Raw genomic sequence first — 18390 nt, 5'->3', positions numbered from 1 at the left:
CTGACCATCTCATCAACAGGAATTAGCTGCCTACCATGTCCCGGATAAGCAGGAGACCCAAGAACAGTGCCCTTGCTGTCACCGTTCGTGACGGTGTTGACCGTGTCATAAAATCCGACAAGGATGACCTGTTATTTGACCTGTGCGAATGCGGACAGTCTCCAGCTTATAGTCATTTTGTCAACACGCTGAGCCATTTGGGAGTTTCTTAGATATTTTACTCAGTAATGACCCAGAAGACTCTGACCCTGGGGAACTGTAGACCAGACGATCCGAAGATGCTTCCAAGGGGCCCAAGTGAGGAAAACAGAACAGGCGAAGTTTTCTTCTCCTAGGCGCATTGAATGTCAGATTCTGCTTTTCCAAAACACCTAATAATCTTATTTATTTTCTCCAACTCTGTATTTAAATTTTTTAACCTACAGAAAAGCTAAAGGAACAGAAAAAACAACCAACTATATATTCTTTAGTCACATATTTTATTATTGTTAATATTTTATTCATTTCTCTCCCTACTTCGGTGTTTAATCACGTGAAGCTAAGTGGTAGCTTTCAAGGTATCTCAGGCCTAAATTCTTCAAAATGCGCTCTGAGAGAACAGAAATGCTCTATCATGATTCTAATATCATTATTACACCCAAGAAATTCAATAATAGTATCTAATAGTCCATTCATTTCCCAGCCTCTCCATCTGTCCCTGCATTTTTTATGATAGCTTTTTTCGAATCTGGGTTCAACCAAGGACCACAGCTACATTTCTTTTTCAGTTTCTTGAGTCTCTTTAGAGCAGTTCCCCCACCTCCCATCGGTTTTTTGTTTTGTTTTGTTTTTTTCACATTTGTTTATTTTGAGAGAGAAAGCACAAGTGGGGGAGGGAGGGAGAGAGAGGGAGAGACAGAGAGAATGAGAATCCCAACAGGCTCTGTGTCGTCAGCGTGGAGCCTGATGCAGGGCTGGAACTCATGAACCGTGAGATTCTGACCTGAGCCGAAGTCAGACACTCAACTGACTGAGCCACCCAGGCGCCCCGAAACCCACCCCCGCCCCCGCCTCCCCTATCTGTTTTTTAAGAGGCTCATTTCTTTTAGACCAGTTTCTTTACAGAAAAATCGAGGGGAGTACAGAGAGTTCCCATATAATGTACATCCAGCTTCCCTTCACATAAGTGACTTTAAGGCTTGGCCATTTCAAAACTCTCAGGAGACTCTTTGCATTCTCTGTTTCGGGGGTGACTTACTCTGATTTCCTTTAACAGCCAGACCCGATGGAGAGGATTTCACGTCACTGGACATTTGGACTTGGGGTGGGGTGTGGACTGGGTAGGCTATCTCCCTTACCCAAAGAGTCACTGTTCCGGGGGGTGGGGGGCAGAGGTGTGCACAGACATGTGGAGGCCAGAAAGGCGGACTGTGGGAGAGCGGTTATTTTGCCAAAGCAATTTTCTTTCTGCGGGCCGGCAAATGCGGTCCAGTTCCCAGGCTCCCTTGCGACAGCTGAGCCAGCCCGCCGTGCAGAGCACAGGTAGGAGGGTCGCTGGCCTCCTCCAGGCCCAGCCACTCGAAGTCTGCCTTGTGATCGTCCCTGCTCGCTCTTTATCTTCGAGTCAGACGCCAAGTGCCCGGTGGGGGACCGTGGGGCGCACCGTGTCCGTAGAGGCGAGCCGCGGCCCGCCTGCGTCGCGCTGGAGCGTAGATGCGGACTGAACGGCTATTGGCCGAGGCCACCACGATCCGGGCGGGGGACGGTCGCCGGGGGGGGGGGGGGGGGGCGGCGCAACGTGCGCGGCCGGGCTCCGTGTCCAGCGCGCCGCGACCGACCCCCGGGCGGACGAAAACCGGCAGGACGTGTTGCGTCGCCACTGCGGGAGGGCCGAAGCCCCGCGGCGACTTCAGCGAGGTCCCGGGGGCGGGGACCCGTCCCTTCGCCCTTGGCAGGCCCCGGGGGGCGCTCGCCCGGCTCGGACGACGTCTGCTCCCGCTCTGCCCCTCCCGCCTCCCTCCTTCGCGGACAAGGACACTGATGACCTCGGGCCCACCTGGGTGGTCCCGGCCCGCCCTCCCGCCGCAACATCCTCAAGTCGGTAACACCTGCGGGGCCCCTTGGCCGCATGGCGCGCAAGAGGCGCGGGCCCCGGATCTGGGGCACAGACAAGCCGGGGGTGTTGGGGAGCCCTTCCTCTCCCGCCCCCCCCCCCCCAAAGCCGCACCTGTTTGCTCGGCCCCCTCCTCGGGGAGGGCTGCCCTGGCCAGTCCTCGTGAGCGGGGAGCCCACCCTCCCCTCTTACAGCCCCCCTTCCCCGACCTCTTGCCCGCTTAGCCCTTGTCACCATCTCAGGTGCTACACTTGCCTTATTTCTCCTTTCCCTTCGGCGACAGGCGGGAAAGGCTTTTGCCTGCTTCCCCAGTGTGACGCTCTTAGGGCCCAGGACACTCTCCGCCTTCCCCCCCGGGCATCCGAGCCCTCGCCGAGCAAGGGCTTTTCCAAGACAACGCAGTCACACTCTTTGTGTGGCACTTAGGCCTCAAGCGAGGCTCGTGTGGGGCCAAAGGCCGTGTCACTGCGATGCCGCACACACCTTTCGTGACCACAAGCCGGGTGACCTCGGACGTACTCCTGGAATTTCCAGGACGGCAGTTAATGAGCCTGCTCCTAGATTTCCTAGGAGGACGTGTCCTGAAAAAAAGAGCTGCCAGCTGGAAAGCATCCAAGGAGGAGCCCATAAACCGCCGGACAATTGAAGCAAAGGCTTTTTTTTTTTTAATGTTTATTTTTATTTTTTTTTTTTAAATTTTTTTTTCCACGTTTATTTATTTTTGGGACAGAGAGAGACAGAGCATGAACGGGGGTGGGGCAGAGAGAGAGGGAGGCACAGAATCGGAAACAGGCTCCAGGCTCTGAGCCATCAGCCCAGAGCCCGACGCGGGGCTCGAACTCACAGACCGCGAGATCGTGACCTGGCTGAAGTCGGACGCTTAACCGACTGCGCCACCCAGGCGCCCCTTTAATGTTTATTTTTGAGAGAGAGAGAGAGAGAGAGCACGAGCAGGGATGGGGCAGAGAGAGAGGGGGACACAGAATCTGAAGCAGCTCCAGGCTCTGAGCCGTCAGCACAGAGCCCGACCCGGGGCTCGATCCCACAAACTGAGACCGTGACCTGAGCCGAAGTCCGACACCCAACCGACTGAGCCCCCCAGGCGCCCCACCATTGCTTTTTGAAAGTACGCCCCATGTCCAACCCCGGGCTTGAATTCATTACCTGAGATCAAAAGCCACATGCCCTGCGGAGCCAGCCAGGTGCTCCCCGTGGTGACTGATTTTTTTTTTTTTTTTTTTAATGTATTGAATTCAGTTTCCTAGTATTTTGTTGACAGTTTTTGCATCTATGTTCAGCAGGGATACTGGACTGTAATTCTTTTTAGTGGTGTCTTCATCTGGCTTTGGTATCAGGGTAATGCTGGCCTCACAGAATTAATTTTGAAAATTTTCCTTCCTTTTCCATTTTTTTTTTTTTTTTTTTGTTTGTTTTTGGAATAGTTTGAAAATAGGTACTAACTCTGCTTGAAATGTTTGGTAGAATTCACCTGTGAAGTCATCTGGTCCTGCACTTTTGTTAGGAGTTTTTTGATTACTGATTCAATTTCTTTGCTGGTTTTCAGTCTGTTCAATTTTTTCTACTTCTTCCTGCCTCACTTGGGGTGGGTTATGCTTCTAGGCATCTAACCATTTCTTGTTGTAGGTTGTCCGATTGGTTGGCGTGTAGTTTTTCACACTCTTTTTCTGTGGTGTCATTTCTCTTCTCTCACTTGTAATTTTATTGAGTCCTTTCTTTTTTCTTGGTAAGTTTGTCTAGAGGTTTATCGATTTTATTAATTTTTTCAAAAGACCACTTCCTGGTTTCATGGGTCTGTTCTATTGTTGTTTTTGTTAAGTATCTATATAATTTATTGCTACTCTACGGAGATGGGTAACTTTTTAAGAGCTTTTTAAAGCTTCTTTCTTTTGCATAACTGTAAAACTGTACTTGACTGATCGCAATGAAACAAACCTAAACAACACAGGAAGCAAAGATCTCAAAGTTTAACAGAGCCCACATGTATTATGCCAATCCTCGTTTCTATTGACTGTAAATGTTATTCTAACTTAATAATGATGATACATTTGAATCTACAAACAGATCTGGCCTGATATGTTTCCAGTATTTTACTGTGAGACATATTGGGTGAAAAGTCATTCTGACCCAAAGTTAGATAGCTAAGTTAGATAGATGTAAGATAGATAGAATATGAAAGAATGCAGTAAACACACTCTAAATTTGAAACCTCAGGTTCAATCCACATGTTACTTGAAAACCTATTACAGATTTTGAAAACACAAGAAACAAACATGGCTTATAATTTGGAATTATGAGCTCTTAATTAGTTCTGAGCAGTGCAGTAAAGGAATGATACTGATAATGGTTAGGGAGAAAAGCAGAAAGAAGAAATTTAACCAGGAGCTTACCACCATTCTTTTTTTTTTTTTTTTAATTTTTTTTTCAACGTTTATTTATTTTTGGGACAGAGAGAGACAGAGCATGAACGGGGGAGGGGCAGAGAGAGAGGGAGGCACAGAATCGGAAACAGGCTCCAGGCTCTGAGCCATCAGCCCAGAGCCCGACGCGGGGCTCGAACTCACGGACCGCGAGATCGTGACCTGGCTGAAGTCGGACGCTTAACCGACTGCGCCACCCAGGCGCCCCAAATATGACTTTTTTCATGTGTTTATTTATTAGCTTTCACTTAGTCACATTAAACCATCCTCTTTCATCGCTCAGTTCATTCATTTGAACACCTGCCTTTAGACGCCAGGTCCTTGACCTAAGTTTTCAGGCAGAGTTATTATTATTCAGCTTACGTCACACTACCGAGTCGTCAATGGTAAGTTAAAGCAGTATCTTAAAGCAGAGGTCAAAATTAAATTGTTAGATTAAAAATGATTATAAGACATACCAAAGGTTATGGAACAAAACACATCACTGAGAAGATTTCAGTGTTTAAAATGCCCTTTCTTCCTAAAGATAAGCAATGTTATAGACACGCAGATACAGCTATATAATTTTGTGGATGCTACTCCTGACATATCTTTTCTCCTCAGATGCACTTACAAAATTCATGAGAATACCACTGATACAGGACCGTCAAAATATTCTTCAAGACCTAGTTAGGAGCTAAATGACTCGTCACACAGTGAGACCGAAAAACAACCGATGTACATTGTTAATTTTTTCAAGTAATGTTATGTACAGTTTTATTGCCAGTATATGCACAACAGTAAGCATAGAACTATAAATACACAATGTAATTAACAGTAGAAAACAAAATTGTTACAGGTAAAGGGGCGGGGATATTGAGAAACTATTTTCCTGCTGCTAGAACAGAAACAAAGGGAAAAGCCCATGACAAACCATCCATCCAGTACTTTTGTCTTAAATTCTTTACATACATTTCTACATGTTTTTCAGTTAAACAAAGAAAGTACAGATCACTCTGTAACAATAGCAAACTGCTATTTGCCTTTCCAGTCAAATTCACTTCATGTTAGGATTAAAAAAAAAAAAAAGTCAAGATGAGAAATCATTAGTGTCCCGGTTCCAAGTGATCTCATTTGCTTTGCACCAAACTGGTAAGTTTTGCAAGTCGGCTGCACAGGAAAAGAACAGGTGTAGCGAAAGGTGATTAAAACAATGTGTTAAAATGTAACAGAAAATCACCCTTGAAGTAGTTTTCCAAAGACACTGTAGGCAGCAGCTCAGTTAAAAGGATCAGCCCTGAAGAGGTAGAGAATTTGAGTCCATTACAGAGATAATAGCCTTGTGCCACCTTCTCTCTCGTCAGGATCGTTTTCAAGTAAGACAATTTCACGGTCAAAGGAAACCAGGTGCCACCATTTAAAGAAAAGGTGCTGGTTGACTCGCGCGTCTCAGTGATTAATAAGTTTGTTTTTTAATGAGAAACAGAAGACGGTCAAGACGCACATGCACTGGATTTTCTTCTCTCTTTCCATTATCAAGTTTATTCATAAGTGAATTTGATATTAATAAATACAAAAAAAGCATCATTCACAACAACGAAAAACAAACCAGAAACCCTGCAAGAAAACCTTCTATTTGAATAAGCATCTAGAAAACAACAGGCAGATGATCTGGTGCAGCTTTCTTAAGGGGCCGCAGGGGGGACACAGCGTCAGGCAAGGTGGCAAGATCGAGAGCCAACACGCGGAATCGGCGTCACAGAACTGGCTGATTCTGTGGCACTCTCTCTGAGGACGTCGCTGTACGCTACGGGTCACCCCAAAGAAGTTGCGACTAACGACACGTGTCACCGTCTCGTCGACAGAGTCCAGCTGTGGTTCAAATCAGTCCTGCTTCGTTTCACATCATTTCAGTATTTCTAGCATAGGACATGATACAGAACGAAACTCCAAGTAGCAATGAAAAGAGTATTCTGCATTTGAATAGAGGCAAAAAAATGTTTTAGACTGTTAAACCTTTAAAGCTTTAAGCATTCCTCTTTCACCAGCATTTAAAAAAATGTATACAATCATAACACTGGCAAAGGTTAATGGGAAGACAAGTACAAACATGTGAAATGATGAATTCGATTAAAAATTACTCTGTATCGATCCACTGATGTTAATACTGCTTCTTCTTGAATTTGGAATAACTATCATAAAAGTTACATGCAGACTGAGGAGAGCCCTCTGTTACAGAAAATACAAAACGAAACAAAAAACTAAAGCCGGGAAAAGATGGGGAGTTCCGAAAGATGCGTTTGAGTACTTCCTCTCGCTGCTGAGGGGTGGTCTGCCCGTCCCGGGTCGGGGTGGCCTGGCCCGCTTCGGCCCGTATTTCCTTTCACTGATGAGGGGTGGTGTGCCCATCCCGGGTCGGGGCGGCCTGGCCCGCTTCGGTCCGCGTCACTAACTCTGTCCGGAAACATCAGCAGCGGGGTCAGCTCCTCCAGAACCTGTCTGTGCGCGTTTGATGTACAGATTCAGGAGCTTCATCTGCAGATTGAAACCAAAGCGAAGGCGTTGAGCAGGCTGCTCTAAATTACAGGAAGATGCTCACGAAAACAGGTCTGTACGTATCATGAGTCTAAGAAGAGAGGTTTTAGGGGCGCCTGCCTGGCTCCGTCAGGGCGGCATGTGGACCCTCAATCTCAGGGTTGGGAGTTCGAGCCCCACGTTGGGTGTAGAGATTGCTTAAAAATAAAATCTTAAAAAAGTAAGTAGAGATTTTAGATTACGTTATGCCCAAGTTATTGTTGATAGTTAAGAATTACCAAAAAGCTTTTCAAGTCTCCATCTGTTTATGACTGAGTGCTCTATTTATGCATTTATTTAAGTAACCTCTGCACCCAACGTGGGGCTTGAACTCACGGCCCAGCGATCAAGAGTGACGTGGTCTACCGACTGAGCCAGCCGGGCGCCCCTGGTGACTCTCACAATGTGCCTTTTCTGTAACACTAAACCTGCTGTAGTGTTAGCATGTGAAGCTTAAACGTAGAAAAGAAGTCTCATGAGGACAGTCGGGACAAACATTCGAGCACTATGTGCTGTAGAGTAAGCTAACGACCTCACGTTGCCTCTCTCTATCTCAAGGACACTTTACACATGAGGAAATCAAGACACGAAACATGCCAGTCATTGTCTAGAGTCACAGAGGCAGGTAAGAAGTGGGCCAGGACAGAAAACCAGGCCCCTGGGTTCCAGGACCTGAGATCTTCAACGACTGTAACACCGCCCTCCAAGAATGTTCTTGATTGGTGTCATTTTGTGGTCTTTACCAGATGAGACCCTATTTTTATCAAGTGTTAATCAATGGATACGCAATTCTGTATTCTACTTCTTTTCGTCTGATGTCATTTCCAAGTATTTTTTCGGCCTGGCTATAGTCTTCATATGCAACATTACTGGCTGCCTCATATTCTGACAAAGTGCTTAACTTTAACTCTTCCACAGACATCTTTGGTCATCAGGACACAACCTGAGCTTATCCCAAGACCTGAGATCGTTTCTCTTTGAAAAGCACTGTGTCGGGGCGCCTGGCTGGCTCAGTTGGCAGAGCACGGAGGGCTCTTAATGTCGGGGTGGTGAATGCAAGTCCCATGCTAAGTGTAGAGTTTACTTGAAAAAAAGAAAGAAAAAAGAAGACTGTGTTGTTTAAAGTTTGCTTTTGTAACATTAAATCATTCATCCAACGGGTTTTTAGTCTGATGTCCAGGGGCTCCGGGCACTCACTGAGTCCCCTGAAACCACGTGTAAAATTTTCTGTATTTATTTACCTTTCTTGGGATGTGGTAGTAATGCCCGAATCTCAAAGCGGGTCTGCGAGTCAGAGAGAGTTAAGAACTACCACCCACCGAGCACGCACGCAGGTATTTAACGTGAGGGGCATACCTGAGCCTTACAGGCATTTTCTCTACTGTTTTGGTATTTTAAAACTAAATCTGACGATAGTAATGACGATCGCTAGGGTTCTGGGAAACTCTTAAAATGAGGGTGTCTCCTGCAAACAGCTCATAAGCAACAATCCAACAATCATCACCTCGTAGAATAAATTTCAATGTTTGATAGTATCAAAAAAATGAGGGAAACAAGACTTAAATTAAAAATTTTTTTTAAATGTTTTATTTATTTTTGAGAGAGACAGAGACAGAGTGTGAACAGGGAGGGGCAGAGAGAGGGAGACACAGAATCCGGAAAGGGCTCCAGGCTCTGAGCCGTCAACCGGACGGAGCCCGACGCGGGGCTCGAACTCACAAGCCACGAGATCGTGACTTGAGCCGAAGTCGGACGCTCGACCGACGGAGCCGCCCGGGCGCCCCAAGACTTACATTTTTTAAAAGTTTATTTATTTAAGTAATCTCTACACCCGACGTGGAGCTTCAACACACAACCTTGAGATCAAGGTCATGTGCTCTAGTGACTCAGCCAGCCAGGTGCCCCTAGTTTTTCTTTTAAGTCTTAAGGACAGTGAATACTTGATTATCGGAGTTCATAGGGGAAAATCTAAGAAATATTCCAGGATTCCCCATTTTGGGAGACAGGAAGTAATCCACGAATACACAACCACTATTTATTCTTAAACCGTCCTTGGGGGCTATGATCGGGTGTGGGAGCTGGAAAGGAGTCAGCTGACTGGAGACGTTTCTCTCACAGCCACACACCCTCTACCGAACCGGCGGCCTCCCCCAGCGACCCCCAGCGACCGATGCCAAAGTAGAAACAGTTAACATTCAAACGGTAGGAGGAATGAGTCGGACACTCAAAGCCTGACTTATCCAAAGCCAAATACGAATTTACCCTTTAACCCGACAGAGACCTAAATTTTGAAACATGCACCACTGCCACCACCTGTAGACCGAAGCGTTGCCACTTACCTTGCTGCCCGTGAGCTGACTGAGATGTGGTTTTAGTTCGTCACCAATTACCGCGTGAACGGCTACCAGGCAGAAGACACAAGCTTTCCGAACACTGCTCTCCGAGTTATCGTAACCCTAGGGAGGAAAGTCCTCGTTAGCACTCCTGGGGGGCCAGAGAAAGAACCATTCCAGCGTGGACAGGCAGGGTGGCTCCAACACGAGATCGCGGGCGCACCAAGGACAAGAAGCTTTAAGGATGGAAGTGACTCCTCCAGCTCTCCCGGCGGAAACGCGCCCTCCTCTCCGTCAGCCTCCCCTTCAGCGCCTCCCCTCCACCGTCAGCTTTCCTGATGGGCTCCTACCTGATTTGGCCTGGAAGGCGGTCCCTTTGCCGACCTGCCCTGTAAAGTGTCCGGATGAACCTTGCTAAAGCACTCAGCCGTAGGGAGCCCAAGAGCGCCTCCCTTCCGAAAAAAACCTGAACTGAAGTAACATTGGGCCTGGCGGTCAGGGCCCGCCTATAACCCAGGCTGAATTCTAAGCTCAACATGTGTCCCACCCCTACCGTTACTCGAAGTCACTCACCCAACAGAACATGCAGTCAATAGCCACCGTGTGTATGATACACACACCATGTACATTCTGTACAAAGAAAGGGATTTGGATCCTATCTTCAAGGACCACACAATTTAGTGAGCAATATTAGACTCAGAACAGAGTCAAAGAGAACACTACAGATGCACAAAGAAATGAGTAATTCTCTTCAGGAGGGGTATACGCTCTGTAATTCTGGCCATTAAAATTACATTACAGAATAATAATTTACTCGATGGGAGAGTTAACAATTCATGATTAAGCAAAAAAGCATGCTATAAAATATGATCCCGTTATGAAAATGTTTCTGTGGATGGGTTTGTGTGCATAGAAAAAAAACCACATTACATCTATGGCTGTAAATCAGTGTAACCATTTTGGAGAGAAATTTGGCAACACCTAGGAATTCTACTTCTAGAGATATACACAGAAGTATAAGAAGATATTATAAAGAAGTTCACTGCGATATTTATATCATTAAAAAAGGAAACAATCCATACATTCATCAAAAGACGAGTGGATCGACCAATTGTGGGATTCACATACGTGGAAATTACTCAGCCATAAGACAGGAATGAAATTCTAACACCTGCTGTAACACAAGCCCTGAAAACATTATGCTAAATGAAATAAGCCGGCCACAATAGGACAGATACCGCGGGATTCCATTTACGTCAAGAACCTAGCAAGTAGAAGAGCCAAAGCAGAGTAGGCGTTACCGGGGGCTAAAGGGCATGGGAACAAGGAGTTATTAATTAATTAATGGGTACAGTTTCCATTGGGGACGAGGAAATCTGTTCTGGACATGGGCAGTTGTGAGGGCTGCACAACAGCATGCACGTATTTAATGCCGAGGAATCTCACGCTTAAAAGCGGCTCAATGGTAAGTGTCAGGTTACGTATGTACTCAACACACACACACGCAAAGCTGGCTACGGAAAGTCTCTGCTCTGAACGTCCGGGGAGGCAGGAAGGCTTGGTTATGCCGCTCGTGCTGCCTAGAGAGTGCCTAAAAGAACCGAATCCCCAAGGTGGTACAGCTTACCCCTCCAAGTTCGGTTTCTTACCTGTATCAAGCCTGGCATGATCTCTGGCAAAAGCAGGTTAAGGGTGTCCTTGGACACCCGCTCTATCACTTTCGTTTGCATCTTGATTGCAGCCAGATTGATTGGGTAATCTGCGGTTTGGATGATGGGGCAAAGCACTTTGATGCACTGCTCGGGGCTGATAGAAGTGGCCAGCACCGATGCTGCTTCCTCAGCAGATCTCACCACCTGAAACAAAGGGGAAATTGGGCCGGGAATAAATTTAAGAACGTCATGCTGCGTCCTGGAAGTACAAATGTCATGAAATATGAAACAGGACAGGATATCTACAATTAAAAGCAACTTTTTAAAATGTTTATTTTTGGAGAGAAAGGGAAGGAGTGGGGAGGGGCAGAGAGAGAGGGAGACGGAGAATCCGAAGCGGGCTCCGGGCTCCGAGCTGCCCAGAACCCAACACCGGGCTCGAACTCACGAACTGTGAGATCATGACCTGCGCTGAAGTCGGGACGCTTAACCGACTGAGCCACCCAGGCGCCCCGGCACACCTACAATTTGCTTTGAAAATACTACAATAAACACGACAAAGTGAGGGTACAGATAAAACAGGAGTGGCAAAATATAACCTGCTGAAGCCAGAATGGACACATGGGGAGAATATTTCTTCCAGACATTCTTCCTTCTTTTGTGTTCTTAATGTTGGCTAATGGCGATTTTTACTTTTATTCTTTTTGAGAGACAGAGCAAGTGTGTGTGTGTGCACACAAACGTGGGAGGAAGGGGACGAGGAGGAGGAGAGGGATGAAGAGAGGGAGGGAGAGACAGAGGAAGAGAGAGAGAGAGAGAGAGAGAGAGAGAGAGAGAGAATCTCAAGCAGGATCCGTGCTCTCAGGATGGAGCCCAACACAGGGCTCGAACCCTGTGAGATCACGACCAGAGCTCAAGTCAAGAGTCGGATGCTCAACCGAACGAGCCACCCAGGCACCCTGGCTAATGCAATTTTTAAGTGCTACTGTAGTCTTGCTGTGCTGGGCAGTGAAGGCTCTATTTACCAAGACTATAATGCGAACGGACCGTCTACAGCAGCCGTGCTGAGACCCTGCTTGTTATCCTGTACCCTCAACTCCAGGAGTGTTTGTGTTCTTTTCATCACATTAGAACAAAATAAAATAAAATCTCATTAGTAAGTTATCAAGTTAACATGCTATTCTGTTCATAGTGATTTTCTTCCCTTCTGTACTGGGCCTAAGAGAACAGACACTGGCTTTGCAATGAAGAAAAGAAACGGCTGTCCATCTTCATAGAATCTGTAATCTCTAAAGACGGTCTTGAGACCACGCAAACATTACTGCTCTGGACTCTACTTTAGTCGTTTCTCACTCAGGGTCCCAAGCCGTGAGCGGCACTAAGGAAAGCTACAGCGGCAAATCCGATGGTAGACCCAGGGCTGATTTTAGCTGTATTACCTTAAGAATGTTGATTTTACCTTTTGTAAACATACGGATTCCGGGTCTTATTTGGGTCAGAGGGTGGATAACTGAACCACAAATAGTCGTTTTTTAAACCTTCAGCAAGATACTATGGATGTTCCACTACTGCTGAACAATAGCTCAATAAAAAATACTTCGAATAAAAATCCACACAGATTTAAAAGTTACGACTTACTCTCCTACAAGACTCACAATCATATCATTTGAAACCCAGAGGGTTTCGATTTCTTCAAATACGCACCAACACTTCTTTTTTTAAGCTATCTCTACACCCAAGGTGGGGCTCGAACTCAGGGTCCTATCAAGAGCTGCTTACTCTACTCACTGAACCAGCCAGGTGCCCCGAAGTCCTCACCAACACTTTTGTTTTATTTATTCATTTTGAGAGAGAGAGAGAGAGAGAGAGAGAGAGAGAGAGAGAGAGAGAGAGAGGGGGAGGGAGCCTGTGTGCCTGAGCAGGGGAGGGGCAGAGAGAGAGGGGGAGACAGAGAATCCCAAGCAGGCTCTGCACTGGTGGTGTGGAGCCCAACTCAGGCCAAACCCAGAAACCCTGAGATCACGACCTGAGCCGAAACCGAGAGTTGGATGCTTAACTAACTGAGCCACCGGGGGCCTCATCTCACCAACACTTCCAACCGTCGTTCTTCCTAGTGTATATAAAGTGGTATCTCATTGTGGGTTTAGTTGTATCTTCCTAATGAGTCCTGACATTGAGCATCTTTTCTTGTGCTTATTGGCCATTTGTATATCTTCCTGGGTGAACCGTCTATTCAGGTCCTTCGCCCATTTTTAAATTGAGTTATTTCTTTTCGTTGTTGAGTTGTCAGAGTTCTTTATATATTACCTCATCAGACATAGGATTTGCAAAGATTTTCTATTCTGTGGGCTAAATTTTCCACTTTTTTTATGGTGTCCTTTGAAGCACTAAAGTTTTTTTTTTTTTTTAAACATTATTCTTTGTGACACTGCTTTATTTATTTTTTGAGTAAACTCTATGCCCAATGTGGGGCTTGAACTCATGACCCTAAAAGAGTCTCACTGACTGTCGCAGCCAGGTGCATCTGAAGCACAAAAGTATTTATTTATTTTATTTTATTCATTTTTAAATGTTTACTTATTTTTGAGAGAGAGAGAGAGAGAGAGAGAGAGAGAGAGCGCGCGCGCACGAGCAGGGGAGGGAGAGAGAGAGGGAGGGAGACACAGGCTCCCAAGCAGGCTCCAGCTCCGAACTGTCGGCACAGAACCCGACGTGGGACTCCCAACTCACAAGCTGTGAGATCGTGACCTGAGCTCAAGCTGGACACTTAACCGACTGACCCACCCAGGCGCCCCGTTATTTTATTTTTAAAACAATATTTTACTTTTAAGTTATCTCACCACCCAACGTGGGGCTTGAATTTACAAGCCCGAGATCGAAAGTTGAGTGCTCTGCCCACTGAGCCAGCCAGGAGCCCCGAAGCACAAAAGTTTTCAATTTTGATCAAGTCCAACTTATGTTCCTGTTGCTGTTGGTTACTTGTGCTCTTGGTGTTATATCTAAGAAACCACTGCTCAATCCAAGGTAACAAAGGTTACCATCATGTTTTTTCCTGAAAGTTTAGTTTCAGCTCTTTCATTTAGCTTTGATCTACTTTGTCTCACTGCTGTTTTCTAACTTTTCTTTTTTGATTTCTTTTGCTTATGTCTTGGTTCTACAGAGACATCTAATGCTACTGCTCTGGTGCCTTCTCTTAGAATTGCAGTCTGTACCTGACATTTCCTTTTTTTGTTATGTCTGAGACAATAAAAATCCTCATGGTTATCTCATCGATGCCACTGTAGGTGGTAGAAATATTGTCACTAAAAAGAGATGAGACAGGAGAGAGAGACAAACCAAGAAACAGACTCTTAACTCTAGAGAACAAACTGATGGTCCCCAGAGGGCAGGTGGGTGGGGGATGGGGGAAATAGGTGATGGGGATTGAGGAGGGCACTTGTGATGAACCTGGGGAGTTGTATGGAAGTGACGAATCACTGTATTGTACCCCTGAAACTAATCCAACTCTGTGTTAACTAACTAGAACTTAAATACAAACTTAAAAAGCACCCCCGCCAAATGTTTTTTCACACAACTGTAAATGCATACAGGAGACAGATTTACAGGACTTCCAGGAAAGCTATCCTCATTATTTTATTGAATAAACTTTTAACAGCTATCTAGTTCCCAGAGGCGATTTATTACCACCTCAAAATAATGATTCTTGTCTTCATTAGTTATCTCAAAAAACCAAATTCTTATCGGTAAGTGGAAAGAGAAGGCTGGCGATTCTAAGTAGAAAACTACAAGACAAATTACAGAGGATATGAAATCAGGATTATTTCCTAGAGCTGGTTGTATTAGGGGAAAGCCCACGATATCACCATAATTCACTTAGTAGAAAAAATATGACAGCAACTCCATCAGATATTACCCGGAACATCGAAGTTAAGTGTTCGTTTGATTGAAATGATGGATACTCTCCAAGGGTACTCTTCAAGCAATGTTTGTATGTTTCATGAAATCACATCAGAGGTACTGAGAATAAAATAGTAACTTAAGTGTCAGGTAACTCACCTCCTTATGAGGGTCTTTATGTGCTTCCAACGTTTTCATGACCGTCAGTTCTGCATAGTTTTTAAATCTGGCTGGTTGATGCCTTAGGATTTCTCTTAAAACCTTTAACGCCAAAGCCCTGATTGTAGGCTAAGAAGAAATATTTTAATGTTTTTAATATTTTGGGTTGTAGACAATCTACTACATTTTCTGTATCTGTACTAACGATCTTAACGTTGGGGCAGGGATAAGTTGTAGACAACTGTATAAAGCATACGGTATATGGCATAATTAAGTTTTCACATCTCTAGTTGAAAACTTACGTCACACTTTATATATTTGTAGGAGATCCAGAACCAACAACATTCTATGAAAAAGGAAATTTTACTTCTGAACTGGTTTAAATACGCAAAACAAGTACTTTTCTATAAAAACACTTTCAGCTACCTTTCATTTCTCCCATTGTCAATTGTTCCAAATCAACTGAGTTGTTGGTTTAGAAGACAAACTACTCATAATGAAAATTTCACACGGGAAGAAACAGTAAAAGAGACCGATCTTCTCAATTTCCAAATTTGTGAAGCACTTGATTAGCAGGCAAGGACGGGCAATCAAGACAGGAAAAACAGGCTATTATTTACATATTCTGCCATTTACCTCTTTATCCCCAAGGGTTTCAAGCAACAGAAGTAATATTGTTTTGAAGTGTTCATCCCAAACGCTGAAAGATTCCTCCTGTGTCAGTTTCATGAGTTCATAGAGGGCAATTTTTCTTTCCTCTACACGTTCATTATGGTTAGACAACTCCTTCAACAACTCCGCAACCAGGTCAGAATGGTCTAGGGAGAGATCTGGCAGGAGGACACAAGATTAATTCTGTAACTCTTGTTAAGTATGGGGATGACAACTTTAGTTTTAAGGGAAAAAAAGGACTCATTTTCTTTTCCATTTAGTCATCTTGAACCCATCAGTTTTAGCTGAGAACTTTTTATAATAAAAATTTACATGGAGAAAATATATCATGAACCCCATATACCCATCGCCTAGATTTAATAATTAGCCAGATTTTACCGTTCTTACTTCATCTTCCTCCCTCCCCATTCTTCCTGAAATATCTCTAATAAATGCAAATACACCACTTTATCTTTTATCTTTAAGTACATCAGCATGCACGTCTGTGGTGTCACGCCAGGAGGCTCGCAATGTTTGATGCCTCCATTTTCAGAGGTACCAACAATGGCCAACAGATTGAGGTGGTGACAACGTGACCCTACCGTTGTAAAGTTCCCCCTCAATCTTTTTTTTTTTTTTTTTTGAGGGAGCTGGGGTATGGAGAGAGAGACAGACACAGAGAGAGAATAAGTGGGGGAGGGGCAGAGAGAATTTTAAGCAGGCTCCACACCCAGCACGGGACCCGAAGCAAGGCTTGATCTCAGGGCTGTGAGACATCATGACCTGAGCTGAAATCAAGAGCCGGATGCTCAACCGACTAAGCCACCCAGGCGCCCTAAGAAAGACTATATTTTACTTAAGGGGGGATTCAGAAACCTGAGGAAAAGAAATAGAGCTGAACCATTAGAACAGACGAGTTCAACGAGAGTAAAACTAACAGATGATAGGGAAGGAAAACGGAGCCAAAATGATGACAACATTCGCTAACTATTAAAAAAAAAAGTTTGCTCTGACAACTTTCATGGAATTACAATTAGAACACTAACGTCATCATACACAGCGCACAAGATAGGATTACTGAACTTAAAAATTTGAGATATGTGAGAAGACCACTCACATATATGAAGATCTATGACCACTAAGGTGAACCAAGTTGGGGTTTTGGAAGATCAAGTGGAAGAACCTCTATAAAGTGCAGAGCAAACCATGAAGAAGAAGAAATCTGAGTTTAAGGATAACATCAACATCTTAACTTGTAGGATGAAAACTATCCACAGTAACTTCATTTATACAGACCAGCACTGGAACAGCATTGCCAGTTTAACAGGAAATACCAAAGCAGGATAAATGCGTCTCTATCAACCTCATAAAAGTCATTCCTGCAAAGTTCTGTTATCAGACTTGCACAGAGGATTGTTCCAGTAAGAGTGTATTTTATTTCGGCCCAATAAAGGCAAGTCACCAAAGAATGCTTTCCAGGGAATGCAGCTCTTTTCTCTACGAATATAAGCTTTGTAGTTACACTAGGAGATAATCAGAAATGACTAAAATGGTCTGGACAGGTGACTGACAGGAAAATCATTTCTGCCAAAGAAAACACATTTGTTACAAAACCGAACTACTTATATCGTACAAATGAGATAAGACTAAAGCCATTAATTCAGATAAAGTGTAACCGACCGTATTTCCTCTTCTGATAGACAGGCATCAAGGTCATGTGAAAAGAAAAGGCTCTGGACCCACCAAACCTGTGCCTCTGATCCTGAGTGCGACAGAGGTACATTCCTAATTACTGCGGAGGCTCAGATTTCTCACGAGTAAAATGGGAAAAGAGCACCGACTTCCTACCGTCATGGGGAGGACCTGGGCTGAACTAATAGGTTTTCTTGCGTCTTTATGATAAATATTGGCCCAATTACAACTCTGATAATATTTCTGTTGCAGTGCTGAAAATATATGGGCTGTTCTTTTCACTGGCAAACTTTGATAAGAGGATTCCTTGAATAACAGTATCATCCTCGCCAGCAGTAATATTCTGAAATTTTATGGTCTCTGGTAAACTTTACAAAGGTCATGTGGACATTAGTGGGGTGTTAGTTTTTTGTGACACGTTAATCTTGATAAATTTATCACTCATGTGTCTGTAATGTGTAGAGAATCATCTGAATAATAGACATACTAATTAAGTCTCAGAATTTCAAAACAATTTCTTTCTACAGAAATTCTGACTTAAAAAAATAACTACATCCTGCCAAAAGTTATGGATTTTAAAAACCAAAAAAAAAAAAAAAAAAAGAAGAGGAGGAATTTTGCAACCAGGCAGACATGAAAGGACAATCCAAAAACCAATGGAGGTCAATACGTTAAAAAGAATGGGTAATGTTAGCAGGGTTCACAATAAAATAGGCCTTTCTAACAAGGCCTTCCCCACCTCAAGTTTAAAAATGAACACAGACAATAAATGAAAAGAACTGCGATATGAAGCTTAGAGCAACTACTATTTTGTTTGATGGCTTATCCACTTTCAGAGAGGGTTTACTCAACGTAAAATGGCTGTCTTAGGTTTCAGAAGTCAACCAAGTGTTATGCTGCGAAGAAATTTTCTCAAGTTCAAA

At 44.4% G+C, this 18390-nt stretch overlaps 1 protein-coding gene across 9 annotated transcripts in view; it reads right to left on the bottom strand.

The window, feature by feature from the left end:
• Positions 1-5255: 5255 nt before the first annotated feature.
• CLASP2 (cytoplasmic linker associated protein 2) overlaps positions 5256-18390 on the bottom strand; it is a 182124-nt gene continuing 168989 nt past the window's right edge. For all 9 annotated transcript variants that reach the window (XM_047874374.1, XM_047874379.1, XM_047874377.1 and 6 more), the window contains 5 exons: positions 15761-15954; positions 15125-15253; positions 11066-11272; positions 9423-9539; positions 5256-7044 (listed from right to left, as the gene is read on the bottom strand). In XM_047874374.1, the coding sequence (XP_047730330.1) occupies positions 6958-7044; positions 9423-9539; positions 11066-11272; positions 15125-15253; positions 15761-15954 (734 nt within the window). In that variant the 3' untranslated portion in view covers positions 5256-6957. The remainder of the gene's footprint in view (positions 7045-9422; positions 9540-11065; positions 11273-15124; positions 15254-15760; positions 15955-18390) is intronic.

Source organism: Prionailurus viverrinus, chromosome C2 (genome assembly GCF_022837055.1).
Source record: "Prionailurus viverrinus isolate Anna chromosome C2, UM_Priviv_1.0, whole genome shotgun sequence".
In the NCBI taxonomy this organism is placed as follows: Eukaryota; Metazoa; Chordata; class Mammalia; order Carnivora; family Felidae; genus Prionailurus; species Prionailurus viverrinus.
Note: the sequence above shows the minus strand (reverse complement) of the source record. Positions and strands in the feature narration are given on the sequence as shown.